This window comes from Pseudochaenichthys georgianus, chromosome 8, assembly GCF_902827115.2.
Source record: "Pseudochaenichthys georgianus chromosome 8, fPseGeo1.2, whole genome shotgun sequence".
Lineage (NCBI taxonomy): Eukaryota > Metazoa > Chordata > Actinopteri > Perciformes > Channichthyidae > Pseudochaenichthys > Pseudochaenichthys georgianus.
In genome coordinates this window covers 20,000,154-20,016,228 of record NC_047510.2, presented here as the reverse complement: position 1 = coordinate 20,016,228, position 16,075 = coordinate 20,000,154, and the positions used below count along the sequence as shown (strand labels likewise).

General features: G+C 42.5%; 2 protein-coding genes across 4 annotated transcripts; one reads left to right on the top strand and one right to left on the bottom strand.

Annotated features, from left to right (window-relative positions):
- Positions 1–814: 814 nt before the first annotated feature.
- On the top strand, positions 815–8,682 carry samd1a (sterile alpha motif domain containing 1a). 3 transcript variants are annotated; one of them, XM_034088573.1, is made up of 7 exons: positions 815–1,411; positions 3,839–4,187; positions 4,558–4,694; positions 4,795–4,858; positions 6,262–6,343; positions 6,637–6,751; positions 7,510–8,682. In XM_034088573.1, exons 1-7 carry the CDS (start codon positions 1,055–1,057, stop codon positions 7,654–7,656), a joined length of 1,251 nt encoding a protein of 416 aa, XP_033944464.1. In that variant the 5' UTR covers positions 815–1,054; the 3' UTR covers positions 7,657–8,682. The 3 variants fall into 3 exon arrangements, with proteins under 3 accessions (XP_033944464.1, XP_033944463.1, XP_033944462.1); XM_034088572.1 differs by having other exon boundaries at positions 4,555–4,694; positions 4,798–4,858; XM_034088571.1 differs by having other exon boundaries at positions 4,555–4,694.
- Positions 8,683–8,814: 132 nt separating this feature from the next.
- Positions 8,815–15,567, bottom strand: tecra (trans-2,3-enoyl-CoA reductase a). Its single transcript, XM_034088591.2, has 12 exons — positions 14,992–15,567; positions 14,501–14,845; positions 13,714–13,765; positions 13,568–13,612; positions 13,363–13,466; positions 11,892–12,007; positions 11,634–11,739; positions 11,418–11,490; positions 10,915–10,958; positions 10,772–10,829; positions 10,562–10,650; positions 8,815–9,961 (listed from the first exon to the last, which is right to left on the bottom strand). Exons 2-12 carry the CDS (start codon positions 14,666–14,668, stop codon positions 9,788–9,790), a joined length of 1,029 nt encoding a protein of 342 aa, XP_033944482.1. The 5' UTR covers positions 14,669–14,845; positions 14,992–15,567; the 3' UTR covers positions 8,815–9,787.
- Between the last annotated feature and the right edge of the window lie 508 nt (positions 15,568–16,075).

Genomic DNA, 16,075 nt, shown 5'->3' with positions numbered 1-16,075 from the left:
TCATGGTCAATGTGTTGGGAGGCTGGCAGCTGCAATTGAATAATGTAGTTGTGTTCATCCTGTCACATTATGGGATCAATTACCAGCTTTCTGCAACACTCTCAAAATGTATTCCCACCTTCAGGGATTCACAAATAGGACATTTGAGATATACATGTTAAAGAGCAAGAATTTGAAAATATTCACCTCATTATTGCAGACAACAAACAATAATGAAAAGTGATGATTTGAGAGTATAATAGGATACATATATTTGATATGCATTATCCAATTATTGACCATAGAGACCTACTTGTTTATAAAAATTACTAAGGTAAATTATAAGCTAATCTTAAAACGGCTATGCATACAGATTTCATGTATTAAATGTTAATGTATACAAAGAACAGCAGGTTCCAGTTCAGTGTTTCGAATAACCTTTTTTTAACTGTAAAAAAATCAGTTTCAATCAAAAATTCAAAAATATTTACAATTTTGTAATCAATCACTTATTGTATTTCATAAGAAAAATGCATTATTATATATATATATATATATATGCCGAAAAAACTGATTAATTAAGGTGTTGGCTTTGATGGACATATTTTATTGTCGACCTCCACAGCTTGATCTAGAGTAGGGCAACACATGGAGCCCAAAACACCAGCGCACACGCCTCTGGCTCTTTAACCCGATCTTGCGAAGCTCTACGTGAAAGAGATGGACCACATGTGCCCCACCTTCAGTCACTACTTCAAAGGCGTTACCACACTTTCTAACTCTTGAAATAAATGGCCACCTTTTGCACCCTTTATGGCGCACATGGATCCGGGTACGCGCGCTCGTCCTCGTCCAGGACAGCTATTCCACCTTAAAGCCCCTCAAGAGTGAAACTTTTCCCTGTAACTCTGTCGGTCCACCTTAAGCGCACACGCAAACGCAGGAGGCGTACAGCGAGGTTTCCGCTTCTCAGTTGGGCTCGGACCGCGGCTCACGAAAAACACCGTGTGTAACATACAAGGTTGACGCACTAAGGTAAGAAAAGAAGCAAGCGAACCAACCGAGCACAAAAAAGATGTCTGAAGCCGAGTACCGCAAGTGGATCCTGGACACTATCGACTCGCTGCGGTCGCGAAAAGCCCGGCCGGACTTGGAGAGGATTTGCCGAATGGTCCGGAGACGACACGGGTCCGAGCCCGACCGAACCTGTGCAGAACTGGAGAAACTGATTCAGGAACAAACCGTGCTCAAAGTTAATTACAAGGGCTCTATTTCATACCGGAACGCCGCCAAGGTTCAGCGAAGAAGCAGAAAAAAAGACGATGTAACCACGACTGCGAGAAGGAGCGCGGTGGAAGAAGCCAGTCATTCTGACCTGAGCAACGGGGACAGCGCTTTCGGTCCCGTGGACCAGGACGAGGAGGATTTGGAGGTACGTGGAGGTTAATGCGAGGAGGCACGAGCTCGCATCTCATTGTCATATCAAATTAACAGGTGGAAGAAAAAAGCTAGGCACATATATATTGTTTGGTTTGGCGAGAAAAACACGTATGTTTGTGTCTACACGGGGAGTGGTGAGGGGAGTGATTTGCAAGTGCACCCAAAACTGCCGCAGACGGGGAGCGGCGGTTCGAGCGCTGCCGAGGTGGAGACGAGAGAACAAGACAACAGAAGGTGCGCTTATAGTGAGAGTGTAGCATTGTTAAGCGGAAAAGCACTTTTAACGGGCGCGTCAGAAGTGTAATTTGTAGACAAGAAAAGTTGCACCGTCCTGCCCGTCTGCAACAACCCGAGCCACCATTATCGGCAGCAGAAAGCGCTTTTCGAGCCCCAAACTCGGCGTTGAGCGAAGGGGAGGAGGACTCTGCCAAGCTAGTGAGAGAGTAGCAGACGTAGCCCGGAAGTTGTAAACATTCGCCTTCAAAATAAGAGCGTCAAATCATGTGCTTGCTAGTGAGGCTTTTATGTTGGAAGCCTGGGCAGGAAATACAGTTTTTCATTATTACCACCTTAGTATGTGGGAGTGGGTGAAGGAAAAAAAGTCTCAAACACCGCGGATGTAGGAACCTGATGGGGGACGCTGGGACATTGTATGGTTGTTGACGAGGACATCCATTCCATGCAAAACATCAAATGTCACCAGAGCCATATCCTTGCCATGTCTGCCCGTGACGAAATCACTCCTACCATCTGGACTTTAAAATATGCCCATCACTATGTTTTGCCCCGTAGAACAGCAACACAGTCTAATATTATCATTGTCAAAGTACTCACTATACAGCTATTGTATGTTTATGACTGCACATTGTGGCTGTATTTCAAGTAATGCACGATTGCAGACGCAGTGCTGCCAGTGCATAAAGTCGAACCCCTAGATCCACTGTCGGACACGCAGCCCAGCCCGGTCTCGTCTAATGCTTGGTGCTGGATGTTTTTATGGCCTCTCTCGTCCCGGACACAATGGCATCACTTCTCAGTGTCTAGAAACGATGTTGCTGAGCATATTTAAGACGAGCCACATCACTGCAAAGTAATGATACATGTAGGAGCCGGTAACACTGTTGGGACCTGAACTAACGTGAAGCGACCGCAAACTGTTCGTCCAGCAGCGATGTAGAGCGGATCCGATTTGGGTTAAGCTGAGATCAAATTGACTTTGTTCTCTAAAAAGGCGTGTGCGTCGCTACCAAAAACGAGTACGATTACTTTAAAACAGGCTGCTACTCGGGGCTTGTACTGCAGAATTTACTTGAATACGAGGGTGAGATGTCGACAGTGACGTGTCCGATAACAGACTCCTTTACTCTACTGTAAATCGTTGACCCGGTGCAAAGTCAAAGTGCTTGGTAAACGAGGCGGTTGATGCTCGCTGCCCGTCGAGTTAAAGCTCGTGTTCTTCCTCTGGTGTGCTTTACCGTGGCTCGGCCCCCGGGGAGCGCTCCGTTAAAGACCTCGGACACAATGGCGAGGTTTTTACCGCGGCTCGTAACTCCATGCGCACTTTGGAGGAAATTTGAGAATAACCTATAACGCCTCCCATCGGCTCTTTATCTACTCCGTGTGTTAGAATAATCAATCAAGCAGGCCTCTAAAGATCGGAACGCACTGAGCATATATCGCCTGGTTTCATATGAGCCAGGATGAAAATCGTGCTGGGTTAAGATCCTACGGGGGGGGGGGGGGGGGGCATGATGTGCTTTTGTGACCGTGTCTCCGTGAAAGTTATGTGAAATGCAGTGCGATGGGTGAACGCCATACAAGCGGCTCTTTTCTCAGGAGCGGGGCGGGCTTTAGTGCGCTCTTGTGCTCGACTGCTGGGTCTTGGACACGCAGTCGCAAACAAGGTATTTTTTTTGTCTTACTCAGGGCGCCGTCGACAACCCCCCCCCCCCCCCCCCTCCCACATAACGAAAGGAATGAGTGCGTATCTTAAAAACTACTTGTATGCAACCAGACACCTACACATCCAAGTGTTTAATTGCGTAGAAACGCGTTTGTGGTTGAAGGACAGTCAGTCTGCGGAGTGAACACTGCACCGCGGAGAGCCTTCAGGGGCAATCATTCACCAGAGCGGTCACATTGCGACATTTGTATGGTGTTTTCATGTGACATTCGCAGCCTACAATTAGTGCTCGGGCACAGGCTTTACCAGCTTTTTAAGTTGTTGTCAAAATAATGAATTCATTGTTGAGTGTCTTTTCTCTCACTGGGTTAATGTTTTCTAATCCCCACAAGCTGTTTGTCTCCATTGATTCAATCAAAGACTATCAGTCATGCCTGACTTGTTATTATTTAGGTTTTTGTTGGTAGATTATAAATACAACGGAATGAAAATCATATGTTGCACTTCTGCTGCTAGGCTGACACTTCAATGGCAATGGACACGGACAGTAATGCAGACGAGGAGGGGGCTGATGAGAGCCGGGATGGGCAGGACGGACCCTCTCCTGGCCGCCCTGAGGCAGATACCAGCGTGCGCTGTGCCCCTGTGCGTGCCACCTCGGCCCCCTGCTCCCCCTCTGGCACTCGGCCTGGCCCCGGCTGTGGACCCGTCTCCGGCCTGGACAGTGCCTCTGTACAGAAGGCTGGTGAGAGGCCCAGCTCCTTGCCCCCCCCCAGCCCCAGGGCCCTCACACACAATGACTGGGCCTATCATTCTGCTGTGTGCCCAACGGAGCGCCAGCACCCAGGAATGCAGAGAGACAAAGGTATTCACACGGCTAGAGACTGTCTAATGTGCACACCCGGTATTATGGGGCTCTCAAATATTGCTTCATGTGCAAGACCTATGCTTAGTTGTGAATTGGGATGGTAGCTGGATGGGTGACTTAGTTGTTTGTTTATGATACAAATGCCTCAGTTAATGTTAGCAATATATTTCCCTGGCTAGGCAATCACTTCCTGCAGTAAGACAAGCAGTCATCCATCAGCGTGTTTTAACAACTTAATAAACAGTGTTAAACAAATAAACACGTTTAAGATGCTTTAGCTTTTGATAGGCACTTACATTTGCATAGAATGTAAGTCAGGTGTGACAGTAATAATGATATCAGCATGTGCTTACTCTGTTGGCAGCAGCCACAAAGCCAGCAGTCCACTCTGCAGCTACCAGCCCCTGCGCTTTAAAGAACAACGTGAAGAAAGAAGATGGAGGCCAGGCGGTGGAAAGTGGCCTTTCATCCGACCAGTTGGTACCAGACTATGCAGCAGGGCTGGTAAATAACAACACTACTTCAAAGTCTGCTGATCTTTTTACTTTCCTGCTTCAGACTTGACATTTCATGTATCTTTTTTTGTTCTGTTTTGTTTCACCAGCAGGAAGAAACCAGGAATGTATCGGATGGAAGACCACAGGCACTGTCTTCGCCGTCTGACAACTGTGAGTAACATAGTGTCTCATGTTTTGTTTTTATAACTGCTGTGTAGTCACATCTGTTTGGCCCAGAACAAATTGATCACTAGTTTGCTCTTTAATCTTTGGAAAAAACACACCTAAGGATTAAGGTAATGACCGCTTATGTTTCAAATACCATTCTGACTGGTTGGCCTTTTTGACTTGAGCTTGCCTTGAGGCTTGCTCAAGATTTTCTGAATGCCTCTCGAGCTTCTCCCACTACCTACTGATCCAGATGGTGCTTACTTTGACAGTTAAAGGTTGTTGCTCAAAACACGCAGCACCTCTCTGCAGTAATAGAAGCTATGCTAGTAGAGATGGCCTGTAGACATGACACACTTTTAGTCAATTAAGAAGATTAAAATGCTAAAAGCTTTAAATGGCTCTACGGCAATCAAAGTGCTTACAAATGGTTTACATTTAATAAAAAATACATAGAAAAATAAAAATAATAACATGGATTGTTCCCTCCTTAGTGGGACATTACCAAGACAATTCATAGCAAAAAACTAGCATGCCATATAATAAAGTAAACTGCCATGCCACAGTACTTTGAAAGGGTTTAGCTAAACCTTTTGAATCTTCAATCTAGACGGATCTGCACTCACCTAAAAACGAGGCCTTCTTCCTTGTCATACATCACATGCATGCGGACAGTCCTGCCAGCATCTTTTGACGGTGGGCAGGTTCTGTACAGTAATGGTGCTGTATCAACTCCCATTCACTGTACCCTCATTGTACTGAACCGTGAACAAACTCTAATGGAAAAACATACTGTACCATGAAGGGGAGGCCTCGGTGTGGGATACTAGTTCCATGGAAAAAGCATCACTTCCATTTCATCACAACTCTGCTGCTGTTTGTTTGCACCACTCAATAACAGGGATAGGAGGCTGCACATTTTAAACTTTTATCAACGGGGGCTCAGGGTTGGACTCTGGCCTGAGGGCCTTTCTGCATGTCATTCCTTCTCTCTCTCTCCCCTTTAAAATCTATTTATCTATATAAAGGAAAAATGCCCAAAAGATAATAACAAAAAAAATAACAACAAAAGTTACAAATATGGTTCTCATGTAGGCCATTGTCTTTGCTCCCATATCCCCTTTTTCCATCCAAGATTAATGTACGTGTGCCGTTTTGGAAAAAACAGTAAAACCAGGTAAAATCAGGAAATAGACCCTATAAATAAATTATAATAACTGTTCAAATCCCAGTTGATTTGATATATAAACGTAATGTTTCCATCACTGCCTATCAGAAATGGAGCTGAACACAGCTTGGATTCAGAGGCCGAATGCACAGAAGATGTTGACTTGGATTTGATCATTTATTGGCAATGTTTTGTTCTCACTTTAATGTAATAATGTATACTTCTATTTTGTTTACAGGTACATTAAAGAACAAGTTAGATATAACGTCCTTCCCAGCAGAAGAAGTCAGTGTTCTGAATGGTGTTAAAGATGATGAAGTGTGAGTATCCTTTCACTAAGCAAATCATTACGTCCTTAACTGGAAATGCATTTTACCAAACAATAAGATAATGTCACTTATCTTTCTACAATGTTTTATACACTTTTGACTTTTATTCTTTGTTGGTTGAATCATTGATTTACATATTTCTTAGGCACAGTCATGTTAATAATTACGTGACCACACAGAGAAGGTCTTGTACAAAAAACAGCAACAAAGTGAGACATTAGCTTTTGAAGAAAGCTCACTCTGTTGTCATGTCTCTTATTCCTTTGTCTCTGATCTAACTCCAGCTCTGTGAAGAAGGAGAACATGAGCCAGAACTTGATGCAGTGGACTGTGTCAGATGTGGCCAGCTACTTCTCAGCTGCAGGCTTTCCAGAGCAGGCTGTGGCGTTTCGAACACAGGTTAGTGCACCGCCTCAACGCTGCCACTGGGGGCGCTACATGTAAACTGAAAACCATGCATATCCCATCGGCCAGGGCATTTGTAGAGGCAGATTGTATTTAATGTTTCGCACGGTCCAATAGTAATGTATGCTGTGGCGAGTGACCATTTATTAGTGAGAAGAAAGCTGGCTGTGGAGAAGTGACTAGGACAAATTCAACATGATTTTAGGGTTGAATTAGCTACTTTAGCTTTCTACACATTGTGTCCTGGCAGCTATTTAATAATGAAATGAGTTTCATTAAAGCTGGAGTGCAGGGCTTTTCCATATAAATGAGCGTCTGTTACATTGAAGCCCTTGCCAAACAATTCTTGCTATGTTGATCAAGCCTATGCCCACCAGATGAATCTCTCTGTATTTGGTAGAACAATGGAGTTGTGGTGTCTGCCATCTGTGGCGACTTGGCCGTCCTGGCACTCGTATGCCTGCAGGGTTACTCGCAGCATCTCCCTAAACCTCCAGTAGAGTCTTCCAGTACAAATCTTTTGAATGGAATCCTTTCTCTGAACACCACATTTTCTTATTTTTGCTTGATCAACCTCTACATACACTTCTGCCATGCTCATATCTGCTGCTGCATCCTTTGGTCTCTCCCTTATGGTAATCACTTTCACAACCAGAGGGAGGAGACAACACTCAAGGTTTAATAGATGTTAAGCCTTCAGAACATGCCTTTTAACCATATGCTCCCGATGCTAACTGAGCTCTCTCCCACAGGAAATTGATGGAAAGTCCCTTCTCCTAATGCAGCGCAGCGACGTTTTGACCGGCTTGTCTATCCGACTCGGCCCTGCCCTCAAAATCTATGAGCGACATGTGAAGGTGCTGCAGAGGACCCACTTCCTGGAATACGACGACGTCTGAAGTGGGATGCACATAACAAACAGACAATGCTGCATCGACCCAAACATTCATGCAGTGCCCTCTCCCATCTATATACTACCACCCACCTTCATATACTGAATATGTAAAGGGTGAGTGGGGGGCGGCCTGCGGTGGAATGATCTTTCACTGTGAATGATCAGAAACTGTAAAACAGTCATCCTACCTCTCATTATGCCGTTTTAGTTTTCAAATGGTTTTAATTTCAACCGTGCCGTTGAATTGCATCGTTAAGGGAATGGACCGGTATGTTTAGATTCATCTTTGGAGGAGCAATGACTTTTTCTGCAAAAGATGGATAATGCAGCCATTGGGGCGGACTGAGACCTGCACCAAGTGGACCACCTATCGGTTAATGTACCCACAAACATGCTGCACTGCACCGTGCTGCCAGCAAAGCGTTACAGCTTTTGGTTCACACAAAACTGTCGGTTTCTATCTGACTCTAAACCTGATCGATCTGTTCTGATGCCTTCTTGGAGTCCAGAAGCTCTTTTAAGTCACACAGATACACATAGTTGAGATTTCCTTCAAATCCGTTTGTGCTGGGGAAGTCAGACTATCCATATCTGCATCACAAGTCTGATTACTGACTCATCATGCTACCAACAGCTGCTGATGTCATGTGTAACCAATATGATATACCACTGGGAAGGCAATATGTTTGTTTGTTTTCATCTATTTTTTTTTTATCTTATTCAGATCTGACTGTGGTCCAACTATTAACATTTTGGGGAACAATTGCAGACCAGAGAAATGCGGGGCCTAATGGAGTTTGCTTACGTATGTTATTGTTATACTGAATATATTATTTGAAATTAAATACAGCTGCTTAGTGCCTGTTTACAGAGCAGGTATCTTGATCAAATGCAATATTTGAATGTATTATCCATTCATAAATTGTCCAGTGTCTCTTTTGTATGTAAGCTAGCCTCTTGAATTGTAACATTCCATAAGCTGTAGTCCATATGTCCGATGTGTTTTGTCCCCTTTTTATCTGTAACGAAACGCTTCTTCCAGATTCACGAATAAAGCTTGTCTCTCTGTTTAGTCAGTTATTTTCTTATTTATGACACTCCTCATATCAACAATATGCATAAATATATGGCTACAGTAGGTCAGAGTTTCCCTCAGACTGTGTAAGGGCACACTCAAATATTGTTGACAAACTTTAGATTCAAGTTGTGCTCAAAACGGAATACTCTCCTCACACAAACAATGCAGCAGGACACCAAATACAATAAATAAAAGTTCCTCATTTTATTTGAAGGTTCAGTCGGCGCAGCGCTCTGTCATGCACATTCAGTGAAAATGGAATTGCAAAGTAAACTATTTAGGATGTGTTTTCAATGACCTTATCCAATCTTGGAAAGCACCACCATACAAAGTTTAAGTGTTGTATTTTGGAAACTCTTTAGATCAGTTCAAAAATAAAAGAAAGGTGCTGCAACTTAATATTAAGTATGTCAAACTATGAAGATAATTTAATGACAGTCACTTTTCTTTTCACTACTTCTTAATGAACATTATAATCATCTGTTGTCAGAGTTTTCTAAATGAGATATGCACTTGTTCCTTTTACTTAAATAAAGTTGTATCTTCAACCATGGTGGAAATGTGGTAATTGGAATACATTTTCTGGACCAGATAGCTCTAGTGTAAAGGTCACTTGAAACAGCAGAACTCTGCATGAGGCCACAAAGTTGTCAGCTCCAGGCTGCACACTAGTTTGACAATGCAGATTAGCTCTGTGGGAAACTCCACTGATCAGGTTGTTATTCTTACAATAAAATGAAACAGCACATCAAACATGTTAAAACTTATCAAAGTAGCAAAACAAATGTTTCATCCTCTTGCTCTTCAAGATCACATTCAACATTAAATTAAGACTTTGTTGCATTTAACTCTGATGGCTTCTATTGCCTCTCACAGTCCTGCATTCACCGTTTGAACACTCAGAGTAACCATAACAGTAAAATGGAGTCCAAATGACCAAAATCCTTCCGACCTCAGAAGACACTTTCTGGCATCCAGTGGATGGAAAGGCCTTCAAAAAGTAGCCCGTCAGAGAGGGGTGGTTGTGGGTAGAACCTGTTGTTTTCTCTGGCAGGCTTTAGAGGATGAAGGGGAGTATGGAGGAGCGCAGGGTGGGATAATCTCTGTACTCCTTTAGGTAGCCGTAATGTTTGCCTTTGGCCCACACTGTCATCTGGATGAAGCCCACAATGGTGAAGAAAGCCACAGGCACACACTGGGTCATCAACGTGAAGCCGATCCAGGTGCCCAGCTGTGACACACACACACACACACACACACACACACACACACACACACATTGAGATTTCTAAAACAAGTGACAGGCATAACCAGTAGATGGCAGCAACAGTTCATTTTATAGGGCAGGATTTTGCTAGTTGTTGAACAGACAGGCAGACAACAGTTGCCATTAGTATTTCAGGGTTTGAATGTGCAATGCTACTCGCTGCAAAATACAAGAAATAACCTAACTGAGAGAGAGCGGGGGAAAAAAACTGTGATAAAGAAATTATTACAAACAGATTCCTAGTTCCTAAGATGTTCAGAAGATAATTAATTTTAAAACCTATCATTTAGTATGGCATCAGGTCATCTCGTAGTTTTACTGCCTGAATGTGTTGGTTTGTATATGTTGAGATGGCTGTTGGTGTGCTTATAGATTTGTTTTTTCGTTAGTGTTATAAAGACATAAATTAATGTTTGTCCTGATGGTTGTTCTGCGTGGTCCTTGTTTAATAAAGCCAAACAAATTCGAATTACTCACAACAAACGTACAATTTGTCTATTCTATCTTAAGACAGACATATTATTTTAATTTTTCCAGTCAGAGTGTAGGCCTACTTTGCTTTACCTCATATGTGTAGTTTGGACAAGAGACCAGCCAAAACATCCATGTGAAGGGATTTTTCGTCGGGTAAGGAATCTTCTTTGTTTTTGAACCTGAGATGAAGCGTAAACACACACAAAAACATTGAAGTGTTCTGTACAATCTGATGTTTTTTTTAATTAGAAAAATTACGTTTATGGCTAACCCCCATGTGCCTTGTCAGAAAAGACTTACCTGGTTGTTTGAGGTTACGAAGAGCCACATGGATGGAAAAGTTTCCTACTTGACAGAACTGTGGGAGTAAAGACATCCAAAGATGATCAGTTTAATGTTAGGAATATTATTAGAGACATAAATATATCAGATCGAAAACTTACCAAGAAAATATAAAGTCCTGTATTCACCTGCTGCTGCCCATAATCTGTGGATGTATAGCAGAACCATTGATGAACCCACCCATGGGCACCTGGGACTACTGTATTCTATACATATTTCATTGTGTTTCAGAAAAAATAAGTAGTGTAATGGGTCCAAAGACTAAATATAACATGATAAGAGATGGCTGTATCTCAAAAACTTCAGAAACACAAGGATCCAATTTGGTATCTATGCACTCATAACAAGATGAATATCTAAGACTTGCTGATGTCCGTTATAGAGATTAATCTGGGCAATATTTAATAACTAAATGTTAGCATTTTCATTCATTTATTTTTATTTTGATGTTTACTATTGACAAAAGTGGGATCTTTCGTGTAATCTAAAATTCCATTATGAACCGTTAGATACTTGCCCAAAGTATGGCTGTACCAGATTAACGGACTGAAGGCCAATCAGAACACATGTTGCGGTATTTTCTTCTTATCATATCTGCACTTACAGGGAGTGGTGTAGAGAGGGTGGTTAATGTAGTACGCCATCCAAGCTGCAGTGCACCAGTAATAGCCACAGTTCTGAAATAGAGGGACAGACACTATTATAAGTCATACTGTTCCGCATATGGTCAGCTTTCTGCGAATAAGAACAAAGCAAAACATTTTAACACACCACTAATCAGACATTCAGAGATCAAAATAAAACTATGGAGCTCGCTCACCTTGAATATGTTTCTGAGCGGCATGGTCCCATGGGAGATACGATGGACAAACATGGTCTCTAGGATCCTCTTGATGTAGTGGAAGGAGTGACACATGCAGGCCAAGCTGCAACAGGACACACATACATGATGAGCTGTGATTATATCGCCAAGCTGTACTCCATTACCCTGACTCAGCAATAACCTTTATAAGTGTTTGTCTTCTGTGATACACTGCAGCAACATCGAAACAAATCCCCAAAAGAAGCTGACACTCACTGTACGACCCAGTGCTTGCTGCTGGTGAAGTCATATTTGGGGGAGTAGATAAAGGGAAGGTGGAAGTAGAACATTAAGTAGATGATCAGTGGGCCAACACACTCTGTCAGGAACACCTGAAGTGAGCAAGAAAAGACAGAAAGGCTTTGAATAATCTAGCAACCATGAGAAGAAATACAAAAAAATGCAGAACTCATGAAAACAGTTACAATAAACGGCTTTAATGATTAAAAGCTCTTAAAAATAGCTACCAGTGGAATTAAGTATGTTCTCCTTGTTAGATCAACACTCTTAACTCTCTGTCAAAGGGAAGAATGTGCACCTGACACCAGTATGGCTCAAGCTTCTCTAGTAACCCACGTCATGACCAATGTCAAATCCGTCTTAAAACAAAAACAGTCTGTGTAGTTGTACGACCATTTAGTGTCATAATGCCCATGGAAAAAACAAGACACTAAGGCAGCTTGTAATACCAACTTTCCACAAATGATTAGATCAAGCGCAGCAGCACAGCTGACAGTGAAATCGATCCCTGAATCAGCACCTCCAGCAGAGCCCTGGCTCAGCGTGGCGCGGCCAATCGCTACTGGTTATCTCTGCGGGGGCACAGCAGGCTCCTCCACCCACAGTGGCACAAGTCGGCAGCCTGGCAGGGTGCAGGGTGCAGGGGGTTGTATCAGTGTTGCTAAACACAGGGAATGGATAGACTGGGTGGGCAAGAGTGTAAAGAGGCACAGTGAAACCCAAGTGAGAGGTCAGGGGGATAAACACCTTAGGGAGAAATAGAGCTGTGAGATTATATGTCCTGGGACAGAGGACAGGCACTGCGGCAGGAGGTGAGAGAAAAATGAACCACGGCAAATCACCTCTATCTGTCACTGTCTGTTGATATTCAAGAGTTATTGAGTGGGTGAGAAAGTTTCTGTATATATTTAAAGTACAAGAATCTTAAAAGGCCATACCGGTGATTTTGCATGTTTGAGCCTGTTAAGTATGAATAGTGTATACTTTGCAGGCCATTACAAGCAGGCCTCTTCTGTGATACACTGAAAAAACTGAAACATTGACTTTAATTATGTGAATTATGTCAACAAATGTCACTTAACTGTATTTGGTTAGCTGAAAGCAATAATAGTAAGTTGAACCTAATATTTTGTATTTAAACTTCAAGCATTCTAATTCAGTAATACAAATAAAATATTAATTTAATTTATTCACGTTGCTGTTCAGAGCATCAGATCATGAACATATCCAAGAGTAATTTCCACACTAAAATCTTGAAATATTTTTTTACAGAATCACAAAGGAAGGTTGAAGGTGGGAAATCGATTTTAAAACACAATGTACTTGAAAACAGCTGTTTTTACTGAAACAGCTTACAGTAATGTAAGGCATGCAGGACTTCATTCATTAACTTAAACACGCAACACATTTGTATGTTCACAAATATTGTGTGTCAGTGTGTACTCACAGTTCCCCATGTGAGCTGGGGTCCGAGGTCACTGAAGTAAAAGCTGGCTGTGGTTCCCACCGGAAGCGTCTGCAGAATTTCCTCATCCCTGAGACACTTGCCCTCTGAAAACATGGCAGTTGAGACAATGTCACAAAACGTCCCCACAACACTTTACAGTCAACGTGGATTAATGAGGTAGTTATTGTGAAAAAAGCAGACGCACTTGCATCCAAACGCAGGGATTGTCTGGCTGGATACCACTTTGGATCTGTTCAAATGGAGAGGAACTTAACTCTTGGCATGTTTAAGAGATTCAATAAAAAATACAAATTGGTAAAAATATTACTTTTTTTTCTTAAACTTACTCACATGATTTGTGAAACAAAGCTTTTATATCCAACACAGTGGCAGTTGGCTCCACCTGCAATGTACAAAAACATACTTAGATAGTGTGACATTAGTAGACATTTACATCTCAATTCACAAGACATGGAGTTCTACAAATACAAAAGTATCTGCAATTCTGTCTTTACTGCCAACATTTGTATTCCCTTTAAAAATGTTCATACATGCATTTACATCTGCAATGAGATCCCTCACGTTTTTTGACAAGACTGTGCACATTTATACAAGGTTGCTAATCATGTGCGCCTGCCTACTTTTGGCCCAGTGCAGCACAGGCATGTCCTGTAGCAAGAACAGAAAATTCCTGTCAGTCAAAGAGGGAATTCTCACCTCCTAACTACAACCCTCGCTCAATAGTAACGTAACTGATAATGGCTGCACTTGACCGAGCCGTCTGTGAAGTACATGAATATCTGTACAATTACCCGTCAGCTCACAGTGACAACCGAGTAGTTATTGAGCTACAACAAACATGTTTCCTCTGACGTCCCTGCAAAGTGATCAGTCTCTGCTTGAGCTACTTTTAGAACAGACATAAGATGTAACTTTAAAAGGAATGCACCGGGAGGTGATAAACTGTAGTAATTGATCATAAAATCTATGGCATGCACGTTTTTTTGAACTCATTGTGCCTTTGTAAAGCACTTCTGATTACTAGTTGTAGTAAGTATTATCAGTCGTCGAAAATCATTACGTTCAATATAAAAGGCAAATGTAATCAGAAACCATTTTTAATCATCCTGACACTGACCTTATCGAGCAGCAGCAGTTTCTCTTTAGTCTTTAGGTCCACAATCTCCACCTCAAAATAAACAATCCTTTTGGCCTTTTTTGGAGGTTTTGGTTTTGGCCTCGAGGAAGACTTCTTATCAGAATCTCCTGCATTTCCAGTCTTTGCCTCTAAGGCGAGTACATCCATGTTACTGTTAAATCCCAAATGTCAGTAGGCTTGTGAAATATTCTCTGTTATGTCCAAGCACGCTGGCTGTCCTCTGGTATGAGAAGCAACTCCCTGCTCCCCCTCAGTGCAACTGTCAGCCCAACTCAAGCTTGTCTTCTGTGGTGCCTTTCGGACTCTCTGAATAGCCCTCCACCTCTAGAAGAAGTATGTGAGACTATAAAAACGTTTGCCCCCTAGAATGAGCGTATGTATTCAAAAGAGGAGGCAAACGAGCAGGGGGGGGAATTAGAAAAAGTGGAAGGAGAGCTGGTCTCAGAACATGAAGTGAACCTGCTCCTCACCTGAGTAGCAGCCTCTTCATGATCCACAGCCCCCCTTCACGCTGCAAAACGCACTGAAGACGAAACCGGATAGCACCAAGACATAATCCACAGAGCGCTATTTGCAAGGCTAAATATAAGTTGCCTGATTTGTTCTACACCAGCTTGGTAACCTTGGACAGACACATACTAGCCTACCCAGTGACAGATGCCAATGTGCTCTCATTAGACCTATAAAACACATCTCCTCTCTGCCCTGCTCCTCGCTTGGTTACAGTGACGGTCCCCATTAAAAGCCTGATCCGGATGAAAGACCTCCACATGCCAACACTTCGCCCCCTTCCCCCGGACCACCTGTGTTGGTGGTATTCTTTTTTCTTTCTGACCTCTCCCTGACAAAAGCAGACAGGTTTATTTCAGGGCCTGCGTGGTTCAAGGTTTGTGGGCTAAATGAACAACACCACTTCTAAAATACTTCAAGGAGGTTTGTGGTAGGAGGAGGGCAAAGAAAATGCTGATTGTGAGAAGATCAAAGATGCCTTTAGTAGAACAGGGTCAACTGATCATCGCACATAGCCAACTGCATAATTCTGTGGTCTATGTATAGCCGGCAGGAGCTGTCAAAGCCAGCAGCAAGCAGAGGTATCACTGTTTGGATTCCAAGATAGTTTTTGAGTTTTGTATCAGAAATATCCCTGTGCTAAATACGTATTTCACTGATGATCAGAAACATCAATGTATGGGGAAAAAAACTCAAATGTTGAATCCTGATGTAAAGGTGGTATCACTAACATCTGATGTCAGAGGAATGCTGTGACATAAGACTCCATAGGATCACTTATCCTGAGACTGTCAGTCATTTTAATTCTCTTGCAGATACATTCTCACATTCTGCAAAATAGTCTCTTATTCCTACTGAAGATTTGACAATAAAACATTTGATGTGATCCAAGATTTTTTTAAGAATGTATGTGAATGGTTTATCCTCAGAGTGTAATCTCTCAATTTGCTTTGAGATTTTGTAAATTGTATTCTGTAACTTCATTACACCTACCCATTTGCTGATAAACTCAGTAACAGCAACAAGTGTAGAAAATAAAAAGCC

Coding starts and splice junctions, on each gene's coding strand:
- tecra (XM_034088591.2), bottom strand. CDS start 14,668: ATGGATGTACTCGCCTTAGAGGCAAAGACTGGAAATGCAGGAGATTCT. Junction 13,766..14,500: donor AACTGCTGCTGCTCGATAAG/GTCAGTGTCAGG, acceptor TGTACATTGCAG/GTGGAGCCAACTGCCACTGT. Junction 9,962..10,561: donor GTCCAAACTACACATATGAG/GTAAAGCAAAGT, acceptor TGTGTGTCACAG/CTGGGCACCTGGATCGGCTT.
- samd1a (XM_034088571.1), top strand. CDS start 1,055: ATGTCTGAAGCCGAGTACCGCAAGTGGATCCTGGACACTATCGACTCG. Junction 6,344..6,636: donor GGTGTTAAAGATGATGAAGT/GTGAGTATCCTT, acceptor ATCTAACTCCAG/CTCTGTGAAGAAGGAGAACA. Junction 6,752..7,509: donor CTGTGGCGTTTCGAACACAG/GTTAGTGCACCG, acceptor TCTCTCCCACAG/GAAATTGATGGAAAGTCCCT.